The following is a 17,335-nucleotide window of genomic DNA, read 5'->3' on the forward strand; positions in this document are numbered from 1 at the left end:
ATTTATCTACAAGTGCACACCCCCGCTAGAGGAAGTACGAGACCCATAACCCACATATCAAACTCAATTATTTCTGTTGCTCACAAGGTTGGGTGTCTACACCAACACAACATTTGGTATTTCATAAACAGAGCTCACAAGAGCTGGTTACAGTGTCATGTATAAATACAGCGTTGCTTCTAACCCATGTTTCACCTCTTCCTGGCCTGGTCCGGCTGAAAGACAGCACTTCCTCTGACCAGGTCTGCCGCCTTATTGGACAGCGAAGGGCAGCGAGAGGCGGGAGGGAGCACACCTTAGTAATAAACATTATTCATTAACTTGTCCTTCTGGGAAGCGGCCACAGAGCACACCTCGTTCAACCTTTGCACAACATTTCTACATGAAAGATAAAGTAAAAAAAAAAAAAAAGAAGTTGCTGCTGATGTGCAGACAGACAGAAAGCTGGCAAACTCTGAAGCAAAGGGGATTTTAACCAACAGGTAAGCCTTTGAATGAACAGCTGGCGTGATATATATATGAGGGATTTTGACATTATTATCTGCAGATTGGGCAAAGGGCATTTTGAAGTGAATATAATTATTCTCCACACGATTCAACTGAGAAGAAATATGTGAAAAAGCTGCAGTGCCAGATCACTCTACATGCTGCAGCTTGACCTACAGTTTATTGAAACTGAAGGTTTAATAGTAAGAAACTGTAACACTGAGGAACAGGACACTGTTAAGAAGACTGCTCCTTTATAAATCAAAAAAAACAATTGTCCTACAAAGGAGCTTATGCAACTAAAGATTTCCACACCAAGGAAAATTGGTTTGCAGCAGCTACAAGATATATCTATACTCGGATTCACGTTTTGTTTCTTCAATCTGACTCCGTAGCGCTGCCTGGGTTCGCTGTTACTGCGCTATGATTGTGTTATCTGTGTGCTGCAACTGTAAACACAAGCAGACAAACTACCAACCTGAGGTCAGAGGGATAGTTTAGGTTAAAGTTGTCAGCATGATACAGCTAGCCTTCGCTAAAGGCCAATGAATTGGATGAATTCCAACTGAAAATGAGAATAAACGGGCAAGCATTCTGCTTATTCACTTTACTTCGACTTATCAGACCAAGAAGCTGTTAAAGGGGACCTATTATGGCATCTAATACCTATTTTAAACAGGCCTTGAATGTCTTAAAACAAGCTTTAGATTGTCTTTGCTAAATAAATTAGAAATTAAGCCTCTGAGCCATGTCTTTATCTTCCCATTCTCTAACCTCATTATCTATGCGGGATTCTGAGTGGGCGGGGCTATGATAATGAGGCACTGTGCTGATTGGCTGCCTGAATGACGCGATACATCGCTACGAAAAAATGGCGGAAGCTCCGGCCGGTGGAGTTGTTGTTGTTGTTGTTCCGGCCAGAGTTAGTTGTGGGCGTGGTTTCAAACGTCACGCCCGTCATTACGTAACGACGGGCGCAGAATCTGAACGGCTCGTAGATCCACATCACACTGGACGGCTCATCCGGGCGGCTGTACAGACACTGCAGAATTTGGTTGCTTTCCTCCTTCTCTGAGTTGGCAGGCTGAGGGGAGACCACTTTATATATGTTAAAGCAAGCAAAAACGTGTTTTTCATAATAGGTCCCCTTTAAATAAGCTTTGGATAGCAAAGCTGTATGCATTGCAAATGGTAGTCAAAACCAATGTTTTTTGTTTTTTTTAACAACTTGGTCACAATAACCACCAATAAACTGTTTTTTATTGGTAAGTTCTGCAGAACATTAACCAAATGCATGTGTCTGTCTGCTGTTAATTATTGCGATAGTGTTATGTCAATGATTTGTTTTGAATAATGTCTCTTTACTCCCTTCATGCACTTTCTAATGAAAGCTCAAAACAAGGGACAGTATTTCCTCTTTTTTCCCATATTTTTTATTTCTATATTCCCCACTGACAGATCTACTGGCCAGAAACACCAGCGACCTGCTGTTTAACCCCAAACAAACCCTCACCACTCACTCGCTGGATCACCCGGGTCTATTACCTCATAGGTTAAAACAACTCAAGGATTCAGATCTACCTTGATAAGAATAATTAATTAGATGCTTTTTTAAATCCCCATTGGTAAATTCACCCAGCTTTTTTAACCCATCACTAGTTGCACTAGGAGCAGTTTCTATCAAAGCTTGGCTTTTTCCTCATTGTGGGCCCCTTAAGATAATATGACACATTAGAGTTTTTTTGTTTGTTTGCTTTTTCCAAGAGCATAGTTTTCAACTTGAAATACGACAGCCATCTGAGTTTAATAATCTCTAAAAAGCAATGTCCCCCGTTGGCTCAAAATCACTGCTTATTTAGATTATATGCCTATTATCTCTGACAAACAATGGCAAGGCGTGACTCCTCCGCACGTTTCAAAGCAAGTTAAAGATACAGAAGTTGGCAGTGAGATGAGAGGGATGAGGGAGTCTTACATGCAGCTCTGCAGCTTGTTAGGGTTGAGGGTTGACGAGAGGACCGTTTGTGATTATTTGTAGGAATATCCGCAATTATTGCAACCAGTCGAGCAAAAACCGTTTTAAATGAATGTTAAAAAAAAGAGTACACAAGCGTTTCAGCATTAGCATCTGAAGTTGTTGTTATTGTAGTTGGGTTGGGTAATCATGCACTGTTATGATGCATTTAATTGGTCTGGAGTACATTAGAACAAATAAAGATAATTGAAATAGGTATTTTTGTTTGTTTTTCAAGCTTTTTGTAACATAAGATAGCAAAAGCTCAACGTAAAAAGATGCTACCTGAAGTGATATAATCCAATTTGAAGCCTTCAAACTTCTAATGGCTCATTAGTCTGTTCAAATGAGTTCATTCAAACACAATAACAGCATAAAATGTTGACGTTTAAATCACCTTGATCATATAGAGGACATTGTTCACCCTTTGGTCATCATAAATCTTTCACAATACCGTTCAGTGTAACAAAGTGAGATTCCTCTGGAGTTGCTTTTAGATTTACCATGTATGAAACATATTTCTGTCTCCCACAGCGCCTGGTCATGTACTGCATAGTGTGTTTATTATGTTGTGCTTTTGTCTATGTGAGGACAGAAGAGGAAGAGATAAAGGGAGCCCTGTTGGCGTGTTTACCGCTGAGAGTGCTCTATAGAATAGTTGGACGGATGAAGCGGAAAGGACTTTAATAGCTGTGGCTGAACAGCCAAAACACTCTGCCTGTAATATACATATATACATACCAGCCACATCCTTTGGTACACCTTGCTAATGCTCTACCTCTTTATGGCATAGATTCAACAAGGTGTTGGAAACATCCCTCTGGCATTTTGGTCCACATTAAGATAGTACAATCACCCAGTTGCTGCAGATTTGTCAGCTGCACATCAATAATGCAAAGCTCCCGTTCCACCACATCCCAACTACTATGTTGGCTTGAGGTCTGGTGACTGTAGATGCCACTGGAGGACAGTGGACTAATTGTCATAATCAAGGAACTTGTTTGAGATGATTTAAAGTTGGTGACATGGGGTGTTATTCTGTTGGAAGTGGCCATCAGAAGATGGTTAGACGGTGGTCATAAATGGATGGATATGGTCAGGAACAATGCTCAGGTAGGCTGTGGTGGTTAAACGATGGTACTAAGGGGACCGAAGTGTGACTAAGGAGTTATCACCCCCACACCATTACACCACCAGCAGCCAGAGCCTTTGATACAAAGCCTTGAAGGTTTTCATGTTTGTGACGATCTGAATGTGTCAGCTGGTATCACAATCCATCAGACGCTACAGCATGTTTCCAGACTTCTATTATCCAGTTCAGGTGAGCCTGTGTGAACTGAATGCTCAGTTTCCTGCTTTTAGCTGGCAGGAGAGACACCCGGTGTGGTCTTTTGATGCTGTAGCCCATCAGCTTCACAGGTCAACTTGTTGTGTGTTCAGAGATGGCATTCTACCTAACTTGGTTGGAAGGAGTGGTTATTTGAGTTACTGTTGCTTTTCTGCCATAGAAAAGCATGGTATAGTAGAAACCATGTTGCCTCAGTGTCCCAGTCGTGCTTCTTTTTACAACATTCAAAAAAATAAGACCGTACCTGACTCAATACGCAACTCAGCTCCTGGTACAGGCTATGGTTATATCCCGCCTTGATTACTGCAATGTCCTCCTCGGCTTTCCAACTTGTGCAATCAAACTGCTGCAAATGGGTCCAGAACGCAATGGTGCGTCTGGTCTTTAATCATCCCAGAAGGGGACACGTCACACCTCTGTTACCTGTGTTACCGGCTACCTGTGGTTGCTTGTATAAAAGTCTCTATCACTTGGCTACAAGGTGATCTTGGAGTCCACTCCTGCCTGTATGAACTCGACCATCAAGGCTTACACCCCTTCAGGAGATCAGTGGTGGAACAAGTTATCACTGCAGTGCAGACAAGCCTGGAGTCATCCCTCTCTGTGTTCAAGAAGGTGTTGAAAATTATCCTTTTCCAAGAACACCTTCTGTCATGAACTGCGCTCCTCCTTTAACTTCCCAAGCACTTACACGTTGTTCTAGTGGCATTTAGCTGCACTTATTTAAATACCATCTTATCTGCACCTCCTATGTGATCTACTATGATACTGTAGCTTGATGATATTCCATTGCTGTAAGTCCCTTTGTGTGCTAAAAGTAATGCAACCAGTCTGTCTCTTTTCAAACCATTCCCCGTAAAGCCAAAGATGATTTTAAGTGAAAATCCCAGTAGATCAGCAGCTTCTGGAGCACTTATAAAACCCATCTGGTATCAACAACCATACCACATTCCAAGTTACGAAAATCCCCTTTCCTCCACATTCTGATGCTCAATTTTAGGTTCAGAAAGTTATCTTGGCCATGTCGACAAGCCTAAATGCATTGAGCTGTTTCCATCTAATTGGATGATTAGCAACAATCCAAGAAAATAAGACAAATAGAAATAACAAATGACCACAATTTAGAGACTGGGAGAAATTCAAAAGTGTTTAACTAATAATTAAAAACTAGCAAGAAACCTCCTTTTCACCTTTCAGGGCTTCAGTGAAGTAATTACAGAAAATGAAATGAAGCCAAACTTCTTTTGTGTTAAATTGGCACACATATGTGTGTATTGCAAATGCAACTAAGCTAAAGAAAGCCATAGACTCATTCTTATTCTCAGAGCCACCATGGTTCCCATCTATGTGTTGGGACTTTATCGTCATTCAAACTTCTGACTACAGAGAGACTGAAACAACAAAAAATTGCATTTGACGAACCCACATCCTGGCAGACTACAATCAGGGACATGCAGAATCTTAAATCTTCTTTTATTTTTTAGGTTAAGCTTGAAAACAGTTCTCAAAGAGGGTGAGTTACCAGGGCTAATAAAATGGGCTAATAAAACTGATCTATTATGTGTGCTTTCATACACAAAATGATGTTTCAATTAGCTTCTGAACCACCAAAACAGTAATTACAAAAGTAAAATAATGCGTATATAAAACAAGAAATTGGCCACTTTAAATTTTTATGTCATCTTGATTTTTCTGCCAATTTCTGGCTGTTACATAACGGTAGCAGTCCCACATTGACTCAAATACAAAAGGAGAAAAAGCCCAGGAAGACATCTGACCTTTTAGGAGCTCTCGAGTCACAATGTGCATTAAATAAGCCCCAAGAACTGTTCAGCACATACTGTACATATGCTTGCAGCTCTTCTCTTCTCGTTGCCTCAGTGTCTAAAACATACAGCCGCAACGACAAGCTTTTATGTACACCTTACTGTCCAAACATTGTGTTCCAGGCAGAAAACTTTGACCAGTGCATATAAATCCAAGTGGATGCAGTATACAAATACAGGCGGTAGTCATTTATCTTGAACATAATTCTCTTATGTACACATATAGAGAACATATGGGTTAGAAGCATGGCTAAACTGGTCTGGCTACATTTCTGTAGATGCACGGTGCAGGAAACACAAGGAGCTTTCTTTTGGACTAATGCATGCAAATATCTAGCTTTTTTTGCAAATAAGAGTACATAAAGGTCGTCTGTCATGCACACACAAGGAACTGTGGATGACAGGATTATATTTGCATTTGAGCCACCGGTAACATCAATATGCCTGGTCATAAACAGGAGGGAAAGTCCAGAATGAGTTGTAGAAATCAAACTATGGTGTTTTATAATTCATTTAATAGCTGAAACTAACATTTAACAATGACTAAAGCACATGCATCCTCTTTCAATTTTGTGATTTTACATCAATCCATCCATCCATTTTCTATACCCGCTTTATCCTTTGCAGGGTCACGGGGGTCTGCTGGAGCCTATCCCAGCTAATTACAGGGGGGGCAGGGGTTACACCCTGGACAGGTCGCCAGTCCATCGCAGGGTCACATATACAGACAGACAACCAGGCAAACTCACACTCACACCTACACGCAATTTAGAATCATCAATTAACCTACTACGCATGTTTTTGGACTGTGGGAGGAAGCCGGAGTACCCGGAGGAAACCCACGCAAGCACGGGGAGAATATGCAAACTACACACAGAAAGACTCCCGCCGAAGCCAGTCGAACCTTCTTGCTGTGAGGCAACAGTGCTAACCACTAAGCCACTGTGCTGCCGTGTCATTTTACATGTAGAGTCATATTATAGAAAAACAGAATCTGCCTGATCCTCACTAGTTCTTGGTGTGAGGTAAATGCGACCTATGATGAGCAACAAGCCATGACATATCACACAGTAATATCATTGATTTAAAACAATTGACCGAAAGTGCAGAGGATAAATTAAGCGCTAGAAAAAAGTCAAGTACATTTCCAACTCATTCATTCATATGTTGAACATTGTAACACCATCATTAGCAGCATAAGCTTGAAGAAACCACTTTCTGTTTGACACTGCAATTAGCAGAAGTGTCCCAATCTGCTTCACAACACAGCCTGCAATAATGTTCACGTGACTTTGTGTGTGCAAAGTCTTGAGCTGATCTGGACTTTGACTGGAACACTGCAACAACATGATCATTACTGTTTTTTTATAATTATTCATTTACATTTTTTCAGCCATTCTATTATAGGTTTCTGGTGTGGTGCATGATTTTATTTGCAGCTGTTGGACAGATGGAGTCAGACTCGACTCCCCAATACTATAGAATTTTGAGGCTGATTAAACATTTGCAAGATGTCCCAGTCCTTTGTCGGCAAAGTAAACCCAAACTATCGCCCCACTTGAACGCTCTGATATGCTGCACTGCAGTGGTGTAGTGGTCCCTGGGGATGTGGGTATACTTTTAATTCAAGTCTTTTCCACAAAGCAAAGGATGAACACCTTGGTGTATTTGTGCAGTGCCCAGTTATCTGTTTCATTACATTTAGATTTTTACCCCCTAAACAGTTCATTACTCATGATGTACAGTAGCTGTATCTGTAGCCGTCTGCCTGACCTGTTAAGCCCAGCCCAGACGTGTAATTAACATAATTTACAAGGTCAAGCAATAAAAAAAAGGGGGGGGGGGGGCAATTACCATAGTTAATATCTTCATCTGACATTTTACAGGCAGCTTTACCTGTGGACGAAGAGGTAGCACGTCCTTCACTGTCGGTATCCTCTGCTATGGGAGTGGAGGATGGGTAGTGTGTGGACTGATATCAATTTTGTATACTTGCGTATTCCCTTCACTGTTGTGGTATCCGTTCGCCATTTTGGTATTGTATTGCCTTAATCTTGCAGGTTCCCATAATTGATCTTTTATTTTTTCTAATTGTCATCTTAATCTCTTTTCACTCTGAACTTCTCAATTACTTGGCCAGGAGCATGTTATGACCATTTTAAAGGGGACCTATTATGAAAAACACGTTTTCTCTTGCCTTAACATATATAAAGTGGTCTCCCCTCAGCCTGCCAACTCAGAGAAGGAGGAAAGCAACCAAATTCTGCAGTGTCTGTACAGCCGCCCGGATGAGCCGCCCAGTGTGATGTGGCTTCTACGAGCCATTCAGATTCTGCTCCCTTTCGTTACGTAACGAAAATGCGATTTACATAGGTTGGCCTCCGATGCGTGAAACCCCGCCCACAACTAACTCCGCCGGCCGGAGCTTCCGCCATTTTTTCGTAAAGGTGTATCGCGTCATTCAGGCAGCCAATCAGCACAGTGTCTCATTATCATAGCCCCGCCCACTCAGAATCCTGCATTGATAATGGTTAGAGACTGGGATTCTAAAGACATGGCTCAGAGGCTGAATTTCTCATTTATTTAGCAAAAACAATCAAAAGCTTGTTTTTAAGAAATTCAAGACCTGTTTAAAATTGGTATTAGATGCCATAATAGGTCCCCTTTAACAGCTTCTTGGTCTGATAACCAAATGCATCACTTTAGGGTCATGTAGAGTTTCCTGCTCTGCAATGCATCAGAAAGTGATGATAAAGGGGTACCCCTGGCATCAAAAGCTCAGAGATTTCAGAACTAAATGCGAATACATTTGTGAATAGCTGAAAGGCATGAATGAATGAATTCTGTCTCGTTACCACCAGACATGCAAACGTTGGCCTGTAGTGTCTGAGATACAGCTCCTGGGGTTTTAGCAGTTCCTTTTAGCATTGCATGCTCTGACCTTTTGCTAGATTTGCTGGGATAAATACTCTTTAGAAGATTGATTGCAACTGTCTTGTAAGTTTTCCATGTGAAATAAATCGTTCTCACCACAGGACAATATTGGACACTGACTTATATTCCTTCCAAGTTCAATGGTCAGTGACATTTGCTTGTTTTAGATCATTGCTGATATTGTTCATCCTTGGTATTGTGTTAACGCACAACAGAATGTTCCAGACCAGAAAACAGGTGGTTACACCTAATGATGATCAATTGATTAAGTGCATGTGGATCTAACTGCTCTTTTGAAAAGGTGTACTTAGTTTTTTCACACATTACAGTACATTTTTCTTCAGTCTGCTAAATAAAAGAGATATATAAATTGTAATATGCTAACATGGGATTTGAGGATATATCTAACAGATGTTAACAGTGGTACGGACGATTCTGTTTAATATCCAGATTCATGAGGCTGGAAACAAAAGATGGCTTGGTGTTTGCTTAACAAGAAATTCACAACACACGAACACAAAAGTGATTCTTGCCAGTGTTGTTTTGCCAGTTATCCCCACGAAGGAAGGTTCTCCAGTATGTGGGACTTCCTGTTTGTGACACACTTTTCCTGTTGTGGATGAACCCTGACAGCTCGCACTCAGTAAGGACTTTTTGGATTCTAGGGACCCTCGCGGCATCTCCTTTTTATGATGAGATACACACTCTTCATAGATACTAAGTGAAATATTTAGGTCATTTGATTGTTAAGTGTTCTTTGTGTGTGGTTGAGTTATAAAATATGTATTCAATGCCACAAAGAATCCAAATGGATCCTCAGCAACAATGCTGGTGGGGTTTCAGAGAATTGCATTTTCAGTTTTACTCAAGATAAAAGAAGAAGCTTTTGATGCTTTTGAGAAAAAAAAAGTGTGAAAAATAACAAGATCCACACTAATCCTAATATACTATTTCCCTATTCTCCTTTCCACAGAGCCTGATTTGACTGCAACCAGAGGACTCTGGCTCATATTTCAGCTTTGCACCACCTTTCAGTTGGTACCAACAAAGGCCCGCGTCACTCAATCTTGCCACCTAGTGGATCTTTGAAGGTCCTACTTCCCTGTGGTCAACGGAAATCTCGCAAACAACTACCTCCCTCATCTGGGGAGATGCCTGCCCTGCAACATCTCCACATCCCATTTAGGTTCTACCAACGAACATAACACAACAACGCTGGTGAGAAGAGACAGAGAGATAAAAAAAACATGAGGTCAAGGTTCTCTCAGATCTCGTAGAGAGACGGGGACACATTTAATGGTTACATGCAAGAGTTAATGATTTCATTAAACTCAAAACACATTTAAAGACTTGCACCAAGAAAGACAGAACAAATAACAACAGAGCCAAATGGAATCATCAGCAAATGAGACTATTACACCAACGGCAGCAAGAAAAGGTAAGAACACACTTTAATTATTTTCAAAGTCTCTCAAACACTTTAATCTGCTGCGAAAACCCAAGATGTTGACACTGTGGTTTATGTTCAGCTTGGGAATTAAAGTGCTTTTCCACAAAACCACACAACACTAAGGCAGAAGTCAGTCACAAGGTCAGGTTGTGACTGGCTGGTATGATCTAGTTGTGTGATTCTCTATGATATTGTCTTCCAGATACTATCATTGGGACATATCCCAGTCACAACTGGGAGTTCTTTGTGGGCGTCCTGGTCACAGCCATCTCTGTCTCCATTCTCATCGCCATTCTGGCTAAATGCCAGGTGGTCCGGCGCTACCTGGCCAGCTACAGACACACACGACTGAGAGACGCAGATCATGGTAGCCACTGTGAGCCATCAGGTTTGGTGGAGTTTTTTATAAATATTACAGAATACTGCATATGTGTCTCTAAAATAGTGTGTTTGATCATCTACAACCCCATTTCAGAGATAGATGTAATGCTGTGCATAATAAACTCAAGCAGACTTGCTTTGATCCACAAATCTCATAGAAAAAACATCAGACGTTTAAAGTTTGATATGTACGGGTGGGCATGGGCAACAAAAAGGTGGAACTGTAAGTGGCATTAAAAGAGAGACACCTGGAGGAGCATCTTGCACCTACTTACGTAAAGTAATGGACAACAGCTATGTGATATTATTGGGAATTAAAAAGAGTATCTTGGCCTTGAATCCATCAACTAGAAGACCCTAAGCTTTTTCCAGGAGACCTTTCATCAATTAAAAATTGTTTGAACCGAAGCACAAGAAAGAAGATTGAGGGTTCAAATCTTACCTCAGACAAGAATGACTGTCTTCTCCCAAGATAAGCATTACCCCATTGCACTTTTTGGAGGTGTATTTCCACCATCAGCTTCAAAATTACCAAATTTTTTCTCAAACTTGTCTTTAAACATCTGATATGTTTGTTTTTTTTACCTTGTCTGCAAACATATTACAGTAATGTTTGATACCATGCTGGTAAAAACCTAAGGCATATATATGTGCATTGTTACTATATTTAATATATATACACATATATACGCATACATACGCATACACATACATAGAGGGGGGGTGACATCCACTGCTAACCCAGGAAGCAAGAGCACGCAGAGGCACTGGAAATCTACAAGAAAAGCCACAAACGAAACACGAAACCGACACGGAGCTGACCAAAACACGACCTCTAATCTTCCCAAATCTCGAGATCCAATCACAGTCTGAGCTAAGCTACCGCGATTAACTAACCCCAAAAACTACAGAGCAAGCGTGCAGGTGAACAAGCCAGTGTGTATGTCTATATGTGTGTGTGTGCGTGTATGTATATGTCTGTGTGGCTATGTGTGTGTGTGTGTGTGTGTGTGTGTATGTGTGGCTATGTGTTTGTATGTTCCGTGTGTGTATGTATATGTGTGTGTGTGCGTGTGTGTGTGTGTGTGTGTGAGCTGATATATTTAACCTCTTAAAACCTGTGAGGTTCACGTACTTCTGTGGGCATCACACGTTACCATGTCTATACCATCATTTTGGTTGTGCTCCACAGGGGCCGAAGCAACAAGAAATAAAAATACCAAGAGCTTGAGTCTTGGTTCAACTGAAGTCTAAACATTTCTTTACTTCACCCCACTTTTGCTATGTTTTGGATCATATTGCCCTCAGAAATGTCAGGACTCGAAAAAAAGCAAAAAAGCAAAAAACTAAGAGGTGGAACAACTATAAAGAAAGACAACCAAGTGTTTGTCATTGAGTCATTATTGAGAGAAGTCACTTTTTAAGTTTTGAAAACTTTGAAACTCTTGAACATGTTTTTTTTAATTCATGTGAAGTCTGCCCAGCATTTTTATACAATATTGTGATGTAGCAGTTCCTCTTCTTTATGTCATTCATACTGCTTGTTTTTTGTTGTTGTTCTTCTCCTTTTCCTTCTGGGAGGACTGTGGCGATGAGCTTTCAGCTAGATCCAGCAAATTTACACACCATAATCAATTTGTACCAAGTGTTCAAGAATATGCACCGTCCTTAAAAATAAATAAAATTATTGAATAAGGAATAAAGTAAACACTGTTGATTAGTAGGTAAAAATCGAGACATCCCTCAGTTCAAGTGTTGACTTTACTGTGTTAGATGCTGCTCCAAAGTGGCTCCAGTTAAAGCAGTTAACGTTTTTCTCTTCTGCTGCTTCTAAGCTGACAAAACAACAACTAAAAGCCCAGTTGGTTAAAAAAACAAAAAAATTACATTGAAGATAACTTTACCTGACATTTTTTTCTCTTTTGTTTCTTTTTCTTTCAGTGGAATTTGACACACATGTGGGCCGTGGAATAATCCCCCACCACATCCCTGCGGTGATGGTGGAGGATGATGACGGCTTCATAGAAGACAACTACATCCCGGTCAGTGAGAGAGTCCGCGCTCAGAGAGCTGCGGAGAACATGGACCCGGACACGGAGGAGGAGCTGGATGAGATCGAGTTCACCATCACTTAGGGGGATTGTCACTACTCATCCCCCTCTGAAAATGTTCGGCGTAGCCGGAAAGCCCACGAGCCCCAGACTTCACTCCCAGTTCCTATTTTTTTAATGAATGCTTTCTAGCATAAAACACTTCACCAAGCGGAAACTTAGTGAGCGCTTCCTCGAAGAAAATTACATTTTCATCTCAAAAAAGAAGAAGAAGGTACAATAATATGGTTGCAGTATTACGCCTAAGGGATTAATCAATAATTTTAGCACACTGGAAGCATTTAGTTGGTTAAACTCTCAGAAATATCTACAGACAAAAAATAGAATAAATAGAATTAGAAAAAATAATAAAAATATATAATAAAAAATGAATTGGCATTTTGACTTATTTTAAGAAACAAACATTTAATTGTCTTTGAAAAAATATGGATTCTGCAATTTTTTTAAGTAATTTCTACAGCAAACATGATCATATTCTGTTATCACTACAGTTAGAATCCCCTAGGCCTCAGAAGTCAAAACTTAATCTGTTTCAGGACATTTTTGACCAGTTACATGAAAAACTCCCTCAGACGTGAACTGCTTTGGTTTTTGAATCTGCTGAAGTGGGCTTTGACTCGACTAGAATCCCACATTCCTTCCATAAGGACGTTCCTGGAGGGATTTGTTCGTATCCTTTTTACCCCTGGAAGGTTCATTATTGGCTCAACTTTACCGTTCAGACAGCTAGTCTCACAATATCTCCAAAAATGTACTAAATGTCATAACAGGATCAGTGACAACATTGTGCTGGGCCTCTGATGTAGGGAAGCATTTCCAGACTAAAACATCTCTGCCCACCACCGTGCTTCCCTGCTGGTATGAAGGTCTTCTGTAATGCTGTCCTCGTAACTGCAGGGCTTAAATAACAAACTGACTGATAACGACTTTTGATATAATTTACACAGAAGCCACATCCATGTAGTTATAGCCAATAAGGACACATCTGTCAAAGTCTGGTGACACTTTCATGAGCATTATAAAGAAAGTGAGTTATGACTGACCAAATGTGAGGTGTTGCAGCCCGTCAATTTCTCTTCAGTACAGACTTTACCAGTTCATTGTTTAATCCACAAAATAGTACGATTCTCCTCTGCCATCATGGCAGGATAATACAAAGGAGCAAGAAGTTGCTCCATGGCTTTACTCACTAAATTCTCAATATTTTTGTGTTGAATTGAAATCTATAAACCATTGCTTCTTAAAATTAGACTTTTAATTAAAAACTCTTTGTCCTACGATTCTGTTGTGAATCACATATAAAAAAAAGTTTAAAATGACCCAGGGCACTGACTTAAGTTTGGTAAGACTGATTTCCATGCATGTCAATCCATGGGTACCATGGCCAAAGAAATAACACAGCACATTGGATTTATGCATGAGAGGAAACGTTGCAGAGATAAGCTAAAAGCAGCACAAACTGGTTCCTCGAGTGGCTGCTTCACACATCGATGGCACACATGGTTCCTGGAAAGGAAGCACATGGAACTATAAAGATCTGCTCCAGTATTGGACTCATAAGTGGTTATTTGAGAATACATTCAAAGTAGATGCCCAAAGACACATCATGCCAGTTTTGGGAGCTCTCGGCTTTCTATGACGTTCTGCATCCAGTACAGAGCTGCTCCAGTTTCCAAGGTGCTAAACGGTTGCGTTACACCGTGCATGATGCTGTACAGGTATAATCCAGGATGGGTGCTCAGATCAACGACACAGGAGCTCTCTGATGTTCCACATCCACGAGTCAACCGGAAAGGGGACTGAGATTTCAGTACAAATGCATAGACGCTCTGGAATAGCAAATTAACTTAAGCTGGCTGTTTATGGGACTATATCAAAAACACACCGGTCTGTTTTATCTGTTTTTCCGTCTGGATTGTTATTCTAAGTGGAGCTTTGTTAAATTTGTTTGTTATACTTTTACTTATTTTCTTTTATGTTTTGTCTCACTAGTTTCTCATTGCTCTTTTTTTTTTCTTTATTATGATTTCTTGTATTTTCATTTTAGAGAAATGTACATTGGCTGTAAGTGTACTAAACAAATGAAGCTCACGCGTTCTGTAATTGTCCAACTCTCAGCTTTACTGAGATTTCTGTTTTGCAAAGAATGGCTTGTTCATCTTTGGTCATTTACTTGTTTAAAGAGTATCATATGTCTGCTTGTTCGTAAAAAAATACGTTGCAAAAGTGAAAAACTTTTTTTTTTGAATGAAGGAATGTTTTTAAATCTGTTTCATTTGAAACTAAATTAAAGATTCTAAGCCACACAGTCACATTTAATCTATAAGTGAGGAGAACTTCCAGGGAATATTCCTTGGAAAACCAGTTTTTAAAGGATGACATGTATGATTGTTTAAAATGTTCATAACTGATTCGTGCTAGAATTAAAAGCCATGTACAACTGTACTCTAAATGGCAAACAAATGAAAACATGGTAATTTAACCAGTCATTATTTTCCTTTCTTTTCTTTATTTTTTAAGATTTTTTTTCAAAAAACTTTTCCTCCAGAAGAAGGGAAAAACATTTAAGCAATTCAGCTTTATCTTTCATTTCCACTGTTACACCATCAACTTAGATGCACTGATGTGTCTTTTTTTATATAAACTATGAACAACATTACCATCATATGAGTCTGTCGTATAAGAAAAGATGAGTTATTGTGACTCAGCAGTCGATGTCAAATGTAACCATTTCCAGGACAACAAACAGTGAATGTATATAAATTCAGCACTTAATCTGCTTGGCATCCCGTCCCAACACTCACTCCCAAAACGGCCGTCAAGATTGAAACTTCAATAAAAATCTGACTGAAGCAGCATCACAGTGTGTGTTTTGTCTCCACTATTTTTAATAAAACTTCTCATGAATATTTTCTCCTTCAACCCAACCAACATTTGTGTGTGGGGTCCGTCGGAGAAAGCTCTGAAAATGGGCCCCCATAGCTTCGGGGTTCCATGTTGGGCCCCATGTGAGCAGCTTGCAGCGGTTGCCAGTGGAGACGGACCCACAATGGGTGTATTATCTGGGTCACCTGAGTCAACAAGATCAGCAAACCCAAGTGGGCCCTTTGAATTGAAATCTTTATTTCGAGCATACAGAAAAAAAAAAAACTATTTCACAAAACAAAAAAGAATACAAATAAACAGTCATTAAACTAAATCAAAGGGAAATAAACCTTCATGCCCGAAAAGGAGTAGGAGGAAGTAAAAAACTTATTGGGTCCTACCCCTATTTTCTATTTCAATTTTGCTTGAAAATAAAAATAAGAAAAAAATAAAACAGCAAGCTTTACTTTATCAAAAAATTATACCCACAACACACATATACATACACACATATATATATATATATATATATATATATATATATATATATATATATATATATATATATATATATATATATACATATATAAACACATCTTATCATAAACAATATAGTATTATATATACCATTTTATATACGTACATTATGCTGAATCCCCACACAATCACTACCTCATGTCTCCTCTTCCCTGTATTTGGCAAAAAATATTTCCTTGTATTTGCTTTTGAACATGTAGATGGTTGGACATTGTTTCAGCTCCTCACTCAGACTGTTCCATAGCCTCACTCCACTGTTTGAAATGCAAAATGTTTTGTTTGTAGTTCTACATGTCTGTAATTTAAAATGAATTGGTTCCCTTAATTCATATCTCCCTAGTCTTTCCTGAAACATTTGCTGTATTTGTCCAGGTAAAGAGTTATTTCTGGCTTTGTATATTATCTGTGCAGTCCTTAACTCTGCAATATCGAACAATTGTATTATTTTGGATTTAATGAATAATGGATTGGTGTGTTCTAGATAACCGGCATTGTGCAAAATTCTGATAGCTCTTTTTTGGAGAATGAATACTGGTTCCAAAGTACTTTTATATGTATTGCCCCAGACCTCTATGCAGTAATTTAAATAAGGTAAAACCATTGAACACTACAGAGTGTGGAGTGATTTGCTATGTAGGAAGTGTCTAGCTTTTGCCATTATTGAGATGCTTCTTTAGTACAGCGGGGCCCTTCACATGGGGCCCCGCTTTTCTGCTCAGAAGTTGTGGCACAAACAAAAAAGTAGTCTTGGTTCCTGTTTTCCACTAACTGGAATCATAACATTCACCTGTTTAAACTTTCCAAGGCTGGTTGAAACAACAGTAACTCACTCTGACGCTGCTCCCCGGTCAGAAGCTGCAGCTGAGAGAGCAGGCTGATGAGCTCTGACAAGTCTGCGGAGCTGTCAGGCAGGAAACGCTCTGGTGAAGCTCGCAGCAAACACGGAAACAAAGCCATTCCGTCTTCAAAATAAAAGCATCCGGAGCTTTCTGACCTCGTTACCTTTAGGCTCACGTACTTCAGAAAAACTACCAAAAACTGCTCAAAGGTACTTGTTCTCTTTTCTACTACAAATGAAAAAAATAAATAAAAATGTATATATATATATATATATATATATATATATATATATATATATATATATATATATATATATATATATATATATATATATATATATACATATATATATATATATATATATAATTTTTTTTTAATTGGAGAGAGAGAGAGAGAAATATGGTCAATTACAAGCAAATCTTATACAATATACTTAAATACAAAAACAAACCTTAATCTTTAAGTCACTTTAACGTTACCAAAAACGTAGTATTATATTAAAAATAAAAAAACAACTATATTGTTTCAGATTTCTATAATTAC

The 17,335-nt window shown here is 39.3% G+C and overlaps 1 protein-coding gene across 2 annotated transcripts; it reads left to right on the top strand.

The window, feature by feature from the left end:
* Nucleotides 1-338: 338 nt before the first annotated feature.
* On the top strand, nucleotides 339-15,625 carry c13h1orf210 (chromosome 13 C1orf210 homolog). 2 transcript variants are annotated; one of them, XM_061738677.1, is made up of 4 exons: nucleotides 339-482; nucleotides 9,582-10,046; nucleotides 10,261-10,425; nucleotides 12,381-15,625. In XM_061738677.1, the coding sequence occupies exons 2-4, from the start codon at nucleotides 9,998-10,000 to the stop codon at nucleotides 12,572-12,574; spliced, it is 408 nt and encodes a 135-aa protein (XP_061594661.1). In that variant the 5' UTR covers nucleotides 339-482; nucleotides 9,582-9,997; the 3' UTR covers nucleotides 12,575-15,625. The 2 variants fall into 2 exon arrangements, with proteins under 2 accessions (XP_061594661.1, XP_061594659.1); XM_061738675.1 differs by having other exon boundaries at nucleotides 10,261-10,446; nucleotides 12,381-15,624.
* The last annotated feature ends 1,710 nt before the right edge of the window (nucleotides 15,626-17,335 follow it).

The sequence above is a fragment of the Cololabis saira genome, chromosome 13, assembly GCF_033807715.1.
Source record: "Cololabis saira isolate AMF1-May2022 chromosome 13, fColSai1.1, whole genome shotgun sequence".
In the NCBI taxonomy this organism is placed as follows: domain Eukaryota; kingdom Metazoa; phylum Chordata; class Actinopteri; order Beloniformes; family Belonidae; genus Cololabis; species Cololabis saira.

What these genes read in the sequence shown, in the direction of transcription:
- c13h1orf210 (XM_061738675.1), top strand. Translation starts at nt 9,998, where the DNA reads ATGGAATCATCAGCAAATGAGACTATTACACCAACGGCAGCAAGAAAA. An exon ending in ACCAACGGCAGCAAGAAAAG is followed by an intron (nt 10,047 to 10,260) that starts GTAAGAACACAC and finishes ATTGTCTTCCAG; the next exon opens with ATACTATCATTGGGACATAT. An exon ending in TAGCCACTGTGAGCCATCAG is followed by an intron (nt 10,447 to 12,380) that starts GTTTGGTGGAGT and finishes TTTTTCTTTCAG; the next exon opens with TGGAATTTGACACACATGTG.